The 16,689-nt window shown below is 36.2% G+C and overlaps 1 protein-coding gene across 4 annotated transcripts in view; it reads right to left on the bottom strand.

The window, feature by feature from the left end:
- Window positions 1–5,172: 5,172 nt before the first annotated feature.
- The window catches only part of LOC6651118 (mushroom body large-type Kenyon cell-specific protein 1), a 58,158-nt gene continuing 46,641 nt past the window's right edge, over window positions 5,173–16,689 (bottom strand). For all 4 annotated transcript variants that reach the window (XM_023180259.2, XM_023180260.2, XM_047011544.1 and 1 more), the window contains exon 5: window positions 5,173–9,006. In XM_023180259.2, coding sequence (XP_023036027.1) covers window positions 6,204–9,006 — 2,803 coding nt within the window. In that variant the 3' untranslated portion in view covers window positions 5,173–6,203. The remainder of the gene's footprint in view (window positions 9,007–16,689) is intronic.

The following is a 16,689-nucleotide window of genomic DNA, read 5'->3' as shown; positions in this document are numbered from 1 at the left end:
TTCAATTATTTTTGGGCTATTATGGTTGTTGTTTTTGAAGTTGTTGTTGTTGTTGTAGTATGTTGCATATTGGGCTATTGTTTCTTACAGTTTTCGTGTGCTTGTGATCTTTGCTTTTAAGTTGATTGATTTTTGTTTTTTTGGTTCGCTCAAGTTAAAAAAAAATAAAGAAAAATTACTTTTTGAATGAAGAGATTTTGTTTCTTGTTTCTTGGTTTTTTTGTTTTTTAGGATTCTTGTGATGCTTTTGTGTATATAATTGAAATGAAATTCCTAGACTTTAAACTAGGCTTTAGCATTAATAATATTTAAAACGAACAACACAAAAAAAAGTGTTGATGCACTTAAAATGATTTTTGATTTTCAATTAAAGGTTTTTTTCTTGGCATTGCAAAGAAAGCTGAATAAATTAAATATGCATATACATACATATGTATAATTAATTCTGATTAATACAATATTCATATATGTATATAAATTGTTGGTTGTATTTGTCTTGTTTGAAACAATTGCACTATAAATTCAAATGTCTTGCCCATTTGTAATAGAAAAAAGGTTTAGGTTTTTGTTTTAAGAACCATTTTGTTGATTGGTTTTCTAATATGTTGTCTAATATGTACAAACCATAAATCAAGGCTAACAACAATATGTATATTGAATGTAAATATATATATATATATATATATATATATATATAAAGTAAGTAAATGTATAATTCATAAACATAAGCTAAACTAGAAAGAACAAAAGTACAATTTTGATTTGCCTGTTTTTCTCCTTTTTGTTTTGTTTTGCTTAGTTAATTGTAATAACTAATAATAATATTAATAATAATCGTAATAATAATAAATTGTAATTGTTTTGTTTTGTTTATAATATTTATTCTTTAACATATATCAAATTATAATCTAAACATAATGTATATGCACTTATATTCAGCAAATTTTGATTCAAATCATATCATATACAATATATATATATATATATAGACTTTGCTTTTCTATACACATGCCAAATAAAAATTTTTTTGCTCGAAATGAACTACATACATCATAAATTTATGACTTTGTTTTTTTTCCATTGTTTTGCTTTGCTTTTTTTTACAATTATTAACTAATTTTCTTATATTTTTTTTTGTTGTATTTTCTTTTTGCTGTTGTTGTAGTAGTGTAGTAATAGTAGTAAACAAAGAATAAGTAATGTATGGGTAATCAATCTTTTTTCTCTCCGAAAAATAAAACACGTACCTGAGCGTTTTTGCATGCTCATCCGGGCAGCGGCCATTGCCAAACCGCTTGCCCCAGCTATTGCCTACTTTTCGGCGCTAGATGAAGCGGCTTCTTTTGGCCAGATGAATATGCAAAAATTCTATACAATTCAACATTCTCAAGCTATCACGCCTCATTTTACACTCGACTTTTTAAATCTTTTATATAATTTTTTTTGTTTTTTAGTTTTTTGTTTTGTTTTTACATTTTGTTGTTTTTTTTACCTTTACTAGGATGACATTTTGCCCCTTTCTGTTTAGATGCTTTCGACTTGGTTTTGCTTTTTACTGTTTCCTGTTGTTTGTATGTAAATATTGTGGTAGATCAATTGGTCTACATGACAAGAGGTTTGGGTTCAAACCTTTTTGCCACGTACCTCTGGACTGGCATGTCTGTTATGGGTTAATGATTTTTGAATTTGATTTTTGTTTTTGAACATTTTTCTCTCTCTGCTTTGGAATTAAGCTAAACATGCTTCATTTTTTGTATTTGTTTTATATTTTCTTTTTACATCTTATTTAAACCGTATAATTGCACTTTATTCATGTTGTTTTATTTTATAATTTTTTTTTTGTTTCTTGTCTTTTAAGTTTTTTTTTTTTTTTTTTGTTATAATTTTGGTTTAATGAAAATAAATGTGTTTGCAAAATGTGTTTTGAGTGTTTCTTGTATAATTTTTAATTATCAAAGACTTTTGCTTTTGGTTTATTCTCATTTTGGTTTTTTTTGTTTTTGTTTTTGTTTTAATTTTGACTTTAATGCAGTAGATTTCTTTTATCTTTTGTTATTTTAGTTGTCAGAGTTGAGTAAACATTATTCCAAAATATATATACAACTATATATGCGTTTTCATTTCATTTGATTTGATGAAAGTTAGTGATGTGCTTTTGCCATTTATTTTTTCAGTTTTTATTTGATCACTGATCTCAGTTGGTATTTGATATATAGATATATCATTTTTACTTTACTTCTGGTTGTGTTATATTGTTGTTGTTGTTGCAGTTGTTCATGCTGTTATTGTAGTTGTTGTATCCGATCTGTCTACAATCTGTTATTATATAGCTTTATTTTCTCTTTAGTTTCGTGTGTAAAATTTTTGTTATTTTTTTTTTGTTTTTTGTCAATATTATAATCGTTTTGTTGTTGTTTCTCATCCATTTTGTTTAATTTATGCCTAACCAACATTATTCAGAAAATGCTCTTCAAAATTTTGGATTATTAATCACAGATAGTGTGTCTAATATATATGTATGTATATATAATAAATATGTATGTATACTTCAAATATAATTAAATTAGCAATAAATACACTTTGTTTAATTATTCTCGTTTCCTTTTCTTTTTTTTTTTACATTTTTTCCATTTCTTTTTTTTTTTATATAATAAACAATTTGTTTTTGTTGTTTGTTGGGTTTCATTTCGCATTTCAATTTATACTTTCTTCACAAAGAATTTACTAAATTTTCTTTTTAATGCTGGATGTTTGATTTTAGAATTTTGTATATACGCCTTAAGTTAAATTTCGGTTTTTCTTTTTTTCCATATTTTTTATACTAAACCACAACATTGATGCACATCAAATGTAATTTGGATAATAGCCAATAAATATTTCACATATATATTTAAACTTGCCTTTCTTTCTTTTCAACTTTTATGTAAATTATAGAGACAAAATGCCTTTTGAATCAATTTGAAGTATCTTTTTGTTTTTTTTTTTGATTTTGCTTCGAATGTTATTTCCATTTCTTATTTCATTCCATTTATAATTTACTAAACATTTTTTACCGACATTTTTCAATATATATATATGGATATATTGTATAATTCCATTTTTTTTTTGGTTATTCTCTAATAATTTTACTTCTTTGTTTTTGACACTTACTTAGCTAGCACACAAAATATGTTTTTTGTTTTTTTAGGTACATTTATATATTTATATTTTTTTGTATTTTTTTTTCTTTATTTTTTTGAATTTAAATTTTGTTTTACGCATACATTTATTTATGTAGTTTTCGAAACGAGAAAAGGGGAGGGGAAAGGAGGTATTGTGAGTGTATGTGAATGTGTGTGTGTGTGTTAAAGTTGGCCAAAATAGTTTTTTGTTTTAAGCATGGAATGATTTGTCTTTAGCTTTTCCTTTGACACTTTTATCTAACTTTGATTAGAGTTTCTTCTGCTGTGAATCGAAATTGAGGACTGGATCGGCTATATACGGTTTTGTATCTTTGTCTGATCCTGCTACAATTCATTCCATGTATTAAAAGGTACAGGACTTGTGTGTAGGGGGTTAGAATGATCCTTTTGGGTTATGTGTAAATATGTCATACGATATTCTAGTTTTCACTTTCTTCTCTGTTCTTGTGGTTTGTAAATCGTGTGTATAAGAAAATTTCAATATAGAATATGTTGTATTTATGTTTTAGTTAGTTAGTTAGGTAAGTTAGTAGGTAGAGTGACTCAAAATGATCATGTGTTTGTTGTTGTGTTTGAGGTATACGCGTAGTGATGAAGACACACACATACATAAATATGCACAATTATACACACCCATGTATACATATATATGTTTATGTATGTAGATATAGATATACATATATGCGCATATATAAGTAAGTACTTAAATGCTGTGTTAATTATGTAGAGGTTTACCATACTCTTATGTTTTTTTTTTGTTATTAATTTTTTTGATAAATTTTGTAATCATTTTGCATTGGTATATAATTTTTTTTGATTTAGACCTTGTTTACATAATTAAGCCAATGTTTAATTTCTAATGCCTAAACACACATATAATTTTGTATTCTTGTTTTTTTGTTTTGTTTTGTATTATTTTTATATATAAACATCGAAACATGTAAATTTTGTTTGTTTTGGGTTTTTTTCTTTTTTTTATATTATGGATGAGTTGGAAATGACGAGTTTAGAGAAAATTTCTGAAAGAAAAAAGAGTTGAAAATAGATTTCGAATTTTTCTCTGTGTATGTATGTGTAAAAGAAAGTTCTACAAATTTTGTAGTCATCTTCTAGGGGCATCTGGGTTTTTTTTTTGTATATTTGTTTAAGGATTTGGGGTTTAGGGTCTTTTTGGGTATTTTTGAAATTTTGCTTGCGTTTTTTTTCTTCTTCATGGTTGTTTTTTGTTGTGTTTGTTGTTGTTGTTATTGTAATTATTAATATTTTGTGTGCTCTTTCCTAACGTTTCCTTTTGTTTCGTCTTTGTTTTTTGTTTTGTTTTTTCTTTGATTCTTACTAATTTATTTAATTTGTAAATGTGAAGGCAGCTTTGTTTATTGATTTCCGTTTTGTTTTTTTTTCTTTTTTTGTTTTGTTATAAGTTTTATTTTGTTTTAAGGTTTCAGGGTTTTCTTGTTGTCTTTTTTTTTTCTTATTTAAAATTAAAATTTTCTTCAACTAAAAATGAATGGAAAAAAAAATTGAAATTTTGTTGTTTGGTGAATTTGAATTTGGGGGGTTTTTTTTTGGTTTGTTTTTGAATTTTGATTCGCTATTTTGTTGTTGTTGTTTTATTGTAGAGTATTGTATTATTATTGCTTGTTGGTTGTTGTTGTTGTTATTGATCGGATTTTATTGATGTTGTTGTTGTTGTTGTTGTTACTGTTGTTATTATGGTCTTTGCTGTTGTTGTTGTAGTTGGTTTGGTTATTTGTTTATTTTTTTGTTTTGTTTTTGTTTTTGTTTTCTTTCTCACTGTCTATGAAACATTTTGGCGTCTGCTTGGCAACTTTTTTACTTAGAAAATTACTTAGAAAATTTCAATGGAATGTGAAAATTGCTTGTAAATTCTACACAAATCAATACAGACGCCAAAATGTGTGCTACATATACACATTAATATATATATGTATATGTGAGTGTGTTTGTGTGTCTAATAAAAAATGTTAATTATATTTTTTTTATTTTCGAAAATATAAAATGCAAAATTATAAATGTTTTACTTTGCTCTGTTTTGGTCTTAAGGTCTTTTAGTTGTTTATCATTGTTGTTGTATGGTTTGGTGTTTTTTTTGTTGTTGTTTATTTTGTTGTTGTTTCTCATTTTGTTTTCCTTTGGGTTCGTTCTGAATTCCGTTAGCAATTCAACATTGTCACTTGGGTCAAACAAAAAACAAATGGGCCATGAACATAAATCGACTTGGCCGAAATTTTCATATACTTTACGCTTTTTGATATTGTTCTAACTCTTTATAAAATGTATAGGTATTCTGTAGAAAATCTTTAAATTATATAAACGAAAGAGACTTTTCAAGAGTTTCACATATAAATACTTGAATTGTGATTCCAATCGGATGTTGTTGATTAAAATTTTTGATAATTTTCATATTGGTAAAGTCTATGAGAATATAAAAAGTTGTTCATCGCCAATTTGTTTTAGATTGAAGTTGTTCTTACCAAGTGGAGATTAAAAAAAGGATTCCAACAATTTTGTTAACAGAATTAAGAACTAGCCCATTTGGTTTAAGATTTGTTTGTGTTTTGTGTTGTTGTGAGTGTTTTGTGTGTTAAGAAAGTTTGTACAGGAGAATGCCTATTAGTCGATTGTCAAAATGAAACAAAATACATATACACATTTCAAGTTTTGAAATACTTTTTATATGTGTAGGTATGTATGTGTTTCTCTTTCTCTGGTTGCATGTTGCATCTTGTTTCTTATATCTTAACTAACAATAAGAGCTAGTTGGCGTCTCTAACTATGAGCGCACATATTTAACTAACGTTTAATGTGTTTTTTTGTTTATGTTTATGTTTTGTTTTTCATTGAAAAACTTGCTTATCTGTTTGCAATTTTGGTTGTTGTTTTTGTTTGTTTTTATTGGTTGGTTGCATCTATCCGTTCTGCTTTTTTTTTTTAGAAGCTGTAGTAGTATGTGGCCAATGGTGGCCATGGGGCAAATGTTGAGGCTGCCACCTGTTGCTCCTATAATTGCTCCTCGGCCTGTTGCTGCTCATGTTGCTGTTGTTCGGCCTTGATTTGGGCAAGTTTCTCATGCAGAATGGACCCGCTGCTATGGCGGCTGCTGCTGCTACTGCTGCTGCTGCTGCCGCTGCTGTTGGGTCCAATTGTTGCTGCTGTTGCGGCTGCTGCTGCTGTTGCTGGACTGGGACTTGGCGGTGATTCACATTTAATGTGTCCACCGCTGTGGCATTGGCCATTGAGATCCATCATTTTGTTATTATTGTGGTGGCTATGCTTTTGGGCCGAACTGTGCGATTGTTCGCTCTTTAGACTACTCACATCCGTTTCCGAGTCCCTTGAGGTCATTCGGCTGCGTCCGTTGCCATTATTATTGTTGTTGTTGTTGTTAGTGGTGCCATTGTTGCTCTTGTTTTTATTGTGAGCTAAATCGCTATTGTTATTGTTGTTGTTGTTATTGTGGGAATGATGATCATTTAGTTCCTCATCGCTACTACTACCACTTTCACCACTGAGACGCTCCCGCTTAATATCCGCATACGAGCCCATTGGACTGGCCGAGCGTTTAATGCTCTCGGTACTGACTGGCGGGCAGATGGAGGCATAATCATTGCTACGATTATTGGTAAACGGCAGGGGAGTCTTCTTCACCAGAAGCTGATCGAGCAGGGCATTACCATGACCATGGCCATTGCCTTGATTCTTGGCATCATTCTGCAGGGTCTGACGTATAATGCCATCGTACATATTCTCGGCAATCTCCAGGGCGCTCTTCATGGGCGGCACTCCGCCATGGCCATGATGATTGGCATTGGCCGCGGCAGCAGCAGCGCTGGCCATGCGATTAAAGTCCAGGCCATAGTTGGCCGCCGCATTCGGCTGGGTCCAGAACATATTCGGCTGGAAGGACAACGGCGCGCCGCCATCGAACAGGGGCAACTTGAGACCATTGGGTGCTGCTGCTGCGGCCGCAACTGCTGCCGCCGCCGCCGCTGCCTGGCTGTTGTTCTTGAGGGCATTACTCAGCTTGGAATTGGCCTGACTGGAACTGTTGGTGCCCGCCTTAAGCTTCTCCAGCTGACTGAGTGCACTCAGTTTGCTGGCTCCCGCCCTGCCGGTCAGACCATCAAGATCCGGTTGCGGCTTGGGCTCTCGTTTGCGCGGCCTCATCAAGTGCCGCTCTTTGACTTTGTACTCCAATGTGGAGTGCGGCACACCGTAGTAGCTGCCCGCCCGATGCACCGACATTTCACCCCGTTGCACAGCCTTGACTGCCTCCACTAGGCTGTCGCGATCATAGTTTCTGTATTTGCCACGTTTCGGACGTGTCCCCTTGCCAGCCGCTAATGCGGCGGCTTCCGCTGCACTCAGTTGCTGCTGCTGCTGTTGCTGGTGGTGGGCATGGGCAGCGGCATGATGAGCAGGCAGATGGGAATGATGCGAATGCTGGGCCAGCAGATTGGGCGAAGCCCCAAAATGTGAGGTGTCTGTGCCGCCAATTATTTTGGCCACCGATATGCTTGGCTTCTTGTAATTGCTGCCGCTGGAGGAGATGCCACTGCCGCCATTATTGTTGCTGCTGCAATCGTTGGAGCCGGCATTGCCGTTGCGTAAGCTTGTTGCCACATCCGGAGTGATCTGTTCATTGATTTGCCGTTGTATATTGCTGGCCATCATCTTTTGTATGGATGTGGGTGACGGCGACAGTAACGAGTTGCCCGAGTAATTTGTGTTGGCCACTGCGGCTGCTAGCATGGGTGAGCCACTGCCGCTGCCATTGCGATTGCTGCTACAATTGGAATTATTGTTAATGTTGTTGTTGTTATTGTTAATGATATTGCTGCTGGGAATGCTTGGCGAGATACTGGCCGGGCCGCTGATCTTAAAGGACGGAATCTTCAGTATGGAATCCTCGACAGTCTCATTGGTATCCAACGAGGAGCTAGTCTCGGGTGTTTCAGACTTTGGTAAACGATGCCGAAAAACGGATGCTGCGTTCATATGTTGTTGCTGTTGCTGTTGCTGCTGCTGCTGCTGATGTTGTTGCTGTTGTTGCAGGAGCAATGCTGTATTCGCACTGGCATTGCCATTGCCTACCTCATGATTGGCAGTCATTAAATTGGCCAAAGTCTCATTGATAATGCTACCATTATTGGCAACCACAAGCGTTTTAATCAAATCCCCCAATGTCTGCGTCTCATCCAATTTGGGCATTGCACCAATTCCAGCGGCCAACATAAGTGTATGCAGCAGGACATTGGGATCGATGGGCATGGGCAGACCAGAGGCAGCAGCCGTTGCTGCCGCTGTTGCAGCTCCCGACGATGATACGTGACCCCTTGGCAGTTTTGGCGAAATATTAGCAGATCTCGATTCCAGATCATCACCCATATCGCTGCCATTGTGCTCGGACATGACGCTAAGTTTACTCAATTGGGCAGTGGCCGCAATACGCTGGGCCAAGTCCTGATAGTGCTGTTGATGCGGCGTCGATGCATTGCTCTCCCGTTCCATCTCATGCTCATCCCCATCGGCATCATCATCTCCCGAATCGTCTGGTTCATCGAACTCAAGCTCTTGCTGCAGGCGCAGCAATTCTGGCGGTGTTCGGGCATTCAGACGTTTGGCATCCAATGTAATCTTATAGAGCTTATTTCGGAGTGTGGAACGCGGCACATGGTATTGGCTTGCCGCCTTACGAGTACCCAATTTGTTGGCCAAAACATCTTGCAGCGCTCTATTCAGATCCTCTTCGCTGTAAGTCCGTCTGGCCGATGAAAGTGGTGTCGCACAATCGGAAAGGGCTCTGCAAAGGTAAAGCGAATGGATAAACATTAATTCGATGCCTTTAGGAAATTAATGAAAAGTTTTATGAATTATTTTCAATTTCTATAAATATATTTTTGTAAAATCCTTAACCTTTCAATGAATTTTCCTTTTCTTGGGCAACTTCTTCAACTGTTTTAGCTTTTATCATTTTTTGTGCGTGGCTTCTAATTATCTTTCCTTTTGCTTTTGATTTCACCTCACTATTTTCTTTTGGCTTTTCTCTAAGTGTTCTTCATGGTATAATTAGATAACTTCATTTCAAAATTAGCTTTTAAATATTTTACTTATTGATTGATTTCAATTGACTTATATATAGCTGAAATCAAAAACACGCAAGTGATATTTTTATGGCTTTATTGTGGATAGATTGTGATAAGATAAGCAATGACTGGATTTAAAATCTTTGATGAAATGAGTTAAAGGATATATATTATTCTGATATCATCATTCAGATTGCCTTATCAACTCTGTAGTAATTGATATATTTTACAATCAACTTGTATTTCTTTGGTAATTTCTCACTTGATGTTTAAATGCTGTCAGCAACTTCAAAGACCAATAAAGAGAATGAATATATAGAATATCTTTTCTTTTGGAGTAAAGATGATGTTGTTGTTGTTGACTTGTGCTTTTTGTCAGGGGTTTTTTTTTCGGTAGGTACTCCTTCAGACAAACACACACACACACACTTATACGCAAAAGTGCGCTGACAATGAGTGCTTCTTAAATGTCTGCAGCAGGCAAATGGAGAGTTTGGCAAGGACATAGTCAAAGGCAAGCCAAGGATGTGCATTGGTATACAATTTTCAGTTATTTTTTCCCTTTTTTTTTGGGTGCTACTGAGACAAAAGATGACAAGCGACAGCAGCAAGAGGAGGAGGAGGAGAAGGGCCAGGAGTTAAAAACAGAAGCTGCGACTGTTAAAGATGGGGATGGAGTTAAGAGAGCAAGGGACAAACATGTTTTTGAAGTTCATTAGACGAATTTCACAAAACATTTTTCACTTAATGCCAACGCGAGTCCAAAAACCCAACCCAATCCAACCCAGAACTCAAACCCTGGCAAGGCAGAGCACTTCTGTTTCTGTTCCTGGTTGGATGGCCCGCTCACTTTTGGTGGCCCGTTTGAAAAGGCAACTTTTTTCTCCTGCAACGAGAATGAGAATAACAACAACAACAACAATAACGACAGAAGCAGCAGCAGCAGCAACATCAGTGAAAGCCGTACGAAATTTTTCTTTTCTTTATGCTCTGTCAGCAGGGAGAAACGCGCGACAGGAGACGAGACGAGACGAGCTCGAGACCCTTTTTTTTCGTGGACGGCAGCGCGGGGCATTGCACTGACTGACTAACTGACTGACTGACTGACTGTCGCCAATTCGAGGCTGAAGGTAGCGAAGGAAAACGCACAGCTTCTTGTCCTCAGCGCCTTGTGCTTGTGTCTCATGGCCCTGGCAAAGTCACAGTAATTTTTATATCCCTCTCCCCCGACATTTTTCATTCTTCTCATATTTCTTTTATTTTTTGGGTTCGTTTTTTGTTTTTGTTTTTGTGATTTCTTGTGCGCGTCTGGAAAATGTCTGAAATTTTGTGCAGACACACGAAAAAGGAACAGAATGCGGCAGCAGGTGGCAGTAAATGTTAAGCTGGAGGCGTGGCCTTTGCTGACCGTAAATGGATTGGGTTAAGGGGAAAACGTAGGCAACTCAGGCGACTAAGTGGAAAGAGAGACATCATCATTAATGGCGACAGTTTTTCGCATTTTTGCATCTACAAAATAATTTGCCCCGAAAAAAAATGAGCCAACAACATGGTGAGAGTGAGAGAGATATGCAAAAATTTGCATAATTGCACCAAGTGAAGTCAACCATCCCGAAACATGGGAGTTGAGTTGGGCCCGATCTCCAGCCAGAAACAGCAGCAACACCAGCAACAGCAGCAATAGCAGCACCAGCAGTTCACCAACAACAACAAACAACAACAACAAAAAAGGAATGGATGGCGGATAAAAAAAAAGGATAAAAAAATTAAATGAAAAATGTCATTTCAATGTCGTTTGGATTTTTTGTTGGTGTCGTTTACCTTTTGGCTGCACTTCAATTGCAATTTGCTGTTGCAACCAGCCTGCTGCTGTCCCTGATGTTGCTGTTGCTGTCGGCAGCGACAGTGACTGCAACGTAAACAGTTGTTCTACAACATTGAGCATTTTGTTGCCGTTGCCGCTGCCGTTGTTGTTCTTGCTGCACGCATGTGGCAAGGATTCATTTGCACCCAAACCCAAATGTGCCATCGTTTTTTTAATGTCGTTTTTTTTTTGTTGTTTGCATTTTTCGCCTTTTTTGTTGTTGTTGTTGTTGTTGGCATTGCAATTTTTCTGACATTTTGTTTTAATTTGTGGCAGCAGCAGCAGCAAAAAGCAACAGCAATATGAAAAAAAAGGGTTGATTTTTTCGATTTATTTTTTGTTGCATTTTGGCTTGATGTTGTTGTTGTTACTGTTTGCAGTGCCAACTGAAATATATTTTACAGTCTTTTTTTGTGTGTGCGTATATTGTTGTGTTTTTCCTTTTTTTTTTTTGTTTGGTCGGTTCATCCCACACCTTTTATTTACCACGACCCTACCTCAGGTTTATTTATCAACAGACGACCCCGCCATATGCACATTAACTCACACATACATAAGTAGCTATATATATATACACATACATACACTTCTCTGTAGGTACATGTATATAAATAAATATTGAAGTATATATACATATGTGCGTAATCTCTTTTTTTCGGCAATTCGATTAAAGCTTATTTATGAACAGCAATTCATTATAATAATCGATATAAATCATACATATAATATATTAATATAAAGTTATTACATACAGATATAGATAGATAGACTCAATCTCTGGGAATTTTTCGATAATCTATAGTGAGTATTCTAAGAGAATCTGTGCCTGATCTAGGGGTAGGCTTTAGGGATTAAGTTGGAAATGTAAATGAACTTCAGTCACTGAAATGATGTGAAAATGCCAATGCAACAAGGAACTTTGACAACACACGGATAAATGGTAAGCCAAGATATTGCCAAATCCATATATACTCTTGATCACCATGAAAAACCGAGGCAATAAGGCGATGTCAGTCTGTTTGTCTGTGAGAATCAACTTCAAGCCTTAAATTAGAACTCTAATTGAATGAAATTTGGTAAACTTGTTATTGCCAAATTGATATCAAGATATCTATAACATATAGCTGCCACAGATCCGACCATCCATCGAAATCCTACTCAAGTCTTCTACTGAAATTAAATATTTTTTTTTATAACGGGGATCTCCTATTTACAATCTGTCCGTTTGTGGACGATAAACGAATTGTGGCGCCTAACAGTGACTTAGGGGATTGAATTTTAGAACAAATATAACAGACTATGATGTTTAGGCAAAATTATCGTTAAGGCTAGGGTATTTAAGGTGGTTAAGGGTTATGTGGGTGGGTGGAAGGGAGGGGTGTTGGTGGTGGGAGCCAGTGAGCTGATCACTCTTCGCGGGCTGGTAGGTCCAATGGATGGAGTCTTCTTAGGCGGCGGGTGGTAGTGCTGTTGTCTAGAAGATTTATGGCCAGCTGGTTGGGGTGCCTGTCGAGACGCTCCAGATGAGCCTTGCTGAGCCTGGCTATTTCGTCCTGAACCCAGGGCATGTTTAGTTAAATATTTAAAAATCTTTTTAAAGGAGGCTTAGTGAGAAAGTTCTTACAATATAGAAATTTATCATGATATACAAAAATATTTGAAAAATGAAATGTAATTAAGGAAATTTATTGAATGGCTCGCACTACAAGGGTATACGAATGTCGTCGCAACTAAAGTTACCTTCTTTAACTATAACTTTTTAGAAATTATCATTTTCTTTTACCTAATTGAAACATGTCTTATGACTCAATAATTAGCGACCAAAATTAAATAAACGAGTGAGTATTTCAAAAGTATGTAATAAAAGTCTAATTAACCTAAGCTAATCTTTAGTTTAAAGGCATTCGTTGACATGTTCGAGCTCAAATCCTACTTATATATAAAACACACAAAGATAAACCATAGACAGATCATACACTTCTTTCTTTAAAAAGTCAAAAAATCTTTCAAAATGTGGATTAACTTTTTGTTTGTGTAAAATCAACTACATTATATACTCAATACATCACTCAATAAGCCGCTAAAGTTCAATGAATGATAATTATTTGAATATGTTAAAATTGGCTTACTTTTTGCCTCTGTATATATATATAGGTACATATAAAAACAAAATTGAAACTGTTTTTTGTTTTTGCTTTATTTGTTTGCCCTTTAGAGTTTAATTACAAAATTATGTTTTTTGTGTCTTAAATTTCAGTTGTTTTAGTCTTTCTCTTTCGTTGCGTGCTGCGTGACCGCTAAATGTGCCAGTGGCGGAACAAGGGGCAAAGATGGGTTTCCCGACATTACATGGGTGTGGGCAAGAGGGGGGACAGGGAGTAACGGATTGAGGGATGAATGGAATGCGCTATGTGCTATATGTGTACTTATGTAAAGATGAAGGGGTTACAGGCATCCGATGTTGGGTCCAACGAGCATACAATGCCTCCAACTGTCCCATACCGTAAATTTCTGTCTCTCTCTCTCCATGTGAATGTGTTTGTTTGTGTGTGTGTGTGTGTGTGTCGTCTCCGTCGAATGCAATTTTGTTAAAAATGCATTAAGTGAATGTGTGCGTGTGCTGCATTCATGTATATATACATATATATGTATCCATGTGTCAGTGTGTGGGTATGAATGCAATTGCATGTTTGTTTTTGTTGCCAATGCAGTCGCCTCATCCTGCCCCCCAGCGCCTACACTTGATGCGTGCGCAGCAAACCCTCTTACACACACACACACACACACCCAAACACACCCACTCAAATATGTATGAAAAAACTCACCCACACCCACACACACACACACACACGTATGCACGTATGTATGTATGCATGCACTGCAGTTGCATTTTTTCGGAAGATATGCACTCATTTTTTACGTCTGTCTCTGCTGGCGTCGCTGTCAACGTCGAACTGGTGCATTTTTGTATATGGTTTTTTTTTTCTATCTCGCTCATTTAAGCGACATTTCATTCACTCACGCACATAACGACAATCAGCCAGGTCGAAAAACTCACCCGAAAAAAGGTTCCCTCCCTGGCCCAATCCAGGTCGCCTCAGCCCCAATTGAAATGACAAAAAATATGGCAACGAACAACAACAACAACAAGAACAACAAAAATACCATGCAGAAACCCTGTTAAAAATTGTTGGCCTGCAGCAGAAGCAACAACAACAACAACAGCAACAATTATGGCAAAAAAACAATGGGCAAGTGCACGCATTAAGAATTTTTGTTGTTCGTTTTTTCCCAATGATACCCTGCAACTTTTGGCTTAGAGATAGTGCACTAGAAAATTATAATACATATATATTCTTGATCATTCCAAGATCACTGGCAAGGCAAAAGCAAAGCTTATTCTTAAGTTCTTCAAGTCAAAGTTTCAGTTTAATTAAAGGGTATTTGATATTCGCTTTCTGCATTAAATAAATGAAAATTTTTTTGTTGGTGTTTTCTTTTTTTTTTGTTTTTGTGCAATTTTGTAAGGGAAAGGGGTGGGCGGGCAGCGTTGTTGCAGTTGCTGTCGCTGCTGACGTCGACGTCATCGCTCTATGCCAGTTATTACACTCACAATCTCGTCTTTTTTTTTTGTGTGTGCTAATGTATGTGTGCGTCGGGAGACTTTTTCGTAAACGAAAAATAATGAATATATACCCAACGACAATCCCCCACCGCCCCCTACCCCATCCCTGCAACCTTTTGCCAAAGTGCATAGAAAAAAGTAGCAAAGAAGAAAGACCAAAAAAATGAGAAAAAAAAAAACGTAAAACGCAGCATGCAAAAAAAAGCGATCGATATGATGCACTCATTTCTGTCTACTGCGACGGCTGACGACGGCGACGGCGACGTCGACGATGACACCGAGCTGCTGCAGCTTGACTTGGAGTGGCAATGTAGTCATTGCTGCTGCTGCCTCATCATCAGCACCAGCAGCAGCATCATGAAATAATAAACGCTCGAAAAAAGCCAAAAATTGCAGCGTCAGTGGCTTTTGTGCCTCAAGTGGACTGTGGCTGAGAGGGAACTACATAGCAACGCATAACAAGAGAACGAGAGGGAATGAGAGAAAGGGAGAGGGGAATGGTGGGCAAAGGATAGCCCAAAGATGCGACTAGGGGTTTTCCTTTCTATCGTAAGCACTTGCCGATCGTTGTCTAATGCATTTTTTTTTTAACTTAAAGTTAACTCCCAACTTTTTTTTGTCGCATTTCCTGTCTACACTTTGTCTTTGCCTTTCACCTTCTACCGCACATTGCCCCCTTTATTCCCAGTCTGTTTCTCTATTGTTTTTTCCATTTTTCGACATTTTTTTTTTGCCCTTCCATTTCTTTCCCCCTTTCTTTATTTTTTTTTTTTGTTTTTTTTTTGTGTATGACAATTAAAATAGGTGTACGAGATGGTGCATGGCGGCGGCTGCTAACAAACACTTGGCCATGCTTTAGACAATAGACAAGGACTCGTGTTTGCGGCTCAAGTGGCAGCCGCAGTCGTTGCCACAGTCGCCGCTGCATCACACAAAAAAAAAAAAAAGCAAGCAGAACAAAAAAAATAACCGAAAAAAGTAATGACAAAAATTGTGGAAGTGCTGGAAAATTATGCACACGTTGACTATGCTAGCTCCTGCTGACTAACAAGGCTCTGTTGTCTGAAGTGCACAGACACACACACACACATACAAAGAAGAACATACCGAAAAATAATAATAAAAGGTGCTTCTGAACATTTTAGAGTAATTAAAAAAAAAAAGAAATAGGAGGAAAGAAAACACAAAAACAAAACAAAAAATTGGTGAAAAACCTCAAGGAGTTAAGGTGCAGAACACAAAACGAAATACATAAATTTTGCATTCTTCTTTCTGTTTCTTTTCATTTTGCTTTGCCAGTTTTTCTTTACCTCCTGTTTCATTTTTTTTTTTTATTTTTTGTTTCTTTCTGTTTGCTCAAATTTTATGCAAATTTATGCAGCTGACACACGCCCATCTTTGCCCAGCCCTTCCGTTGGTAATTAAGCGTGGCCGCCAAGCGATGCGTTGCCTTTACTGTGCTATGGGGCGTATGTGTAATTTTCGGCATCGTTTCATAAACCACACAATCAAACGTATACCTCTTACATACATATGATTTTACATACACACACATATATATTTATATATGTACATACATGTATATAAGTGCAATTGCTGGATTTTTATATAGGCATATAACAATAAAAGCAGCTTCCCTGCCAACCAACAACAAACAACACCCCAAAAAAAAACACAAAAAACAACTGTGCAGGTTGATGGGCTATAGCCAGCCAGCCCAGATAAGTATGCTACAATAAATGCAATGTCAGAGGCGGAGGCACACAGCAACGCCCAAAGTGCAATTATCTCATGTATTGTTTGGCAAACGAGTCCTGTTTTTTTTTTTTCTTTATTTTATATATGTATCTTTTTTACTCTCCAAGTAGGGATTAATCCATTCTTAACGAGATTTGCTATTAAAATAATATA

Source organism: Drosophila willistoni, chromosome 3R, assembly GCF_018902025.1.
Source record: "Drosophila willistoni isolate 14030-0811.24 chromosome 3R, UCI_dwil_1.1, whole genome shotgun sequence".
NCBI classification, from domain to species: domain Eukaryota; kingdom Metazoa; phylum Arthropoda; class Insecta; order Diptera; family Drosophilidae; genus Drosophila; species Drosophila willistoni.
The sequence above is the reverse complement of the archived record's forward strand: the minus strand, read 5'-3'. Positions and strand labels throughout refer to the sequence as shown.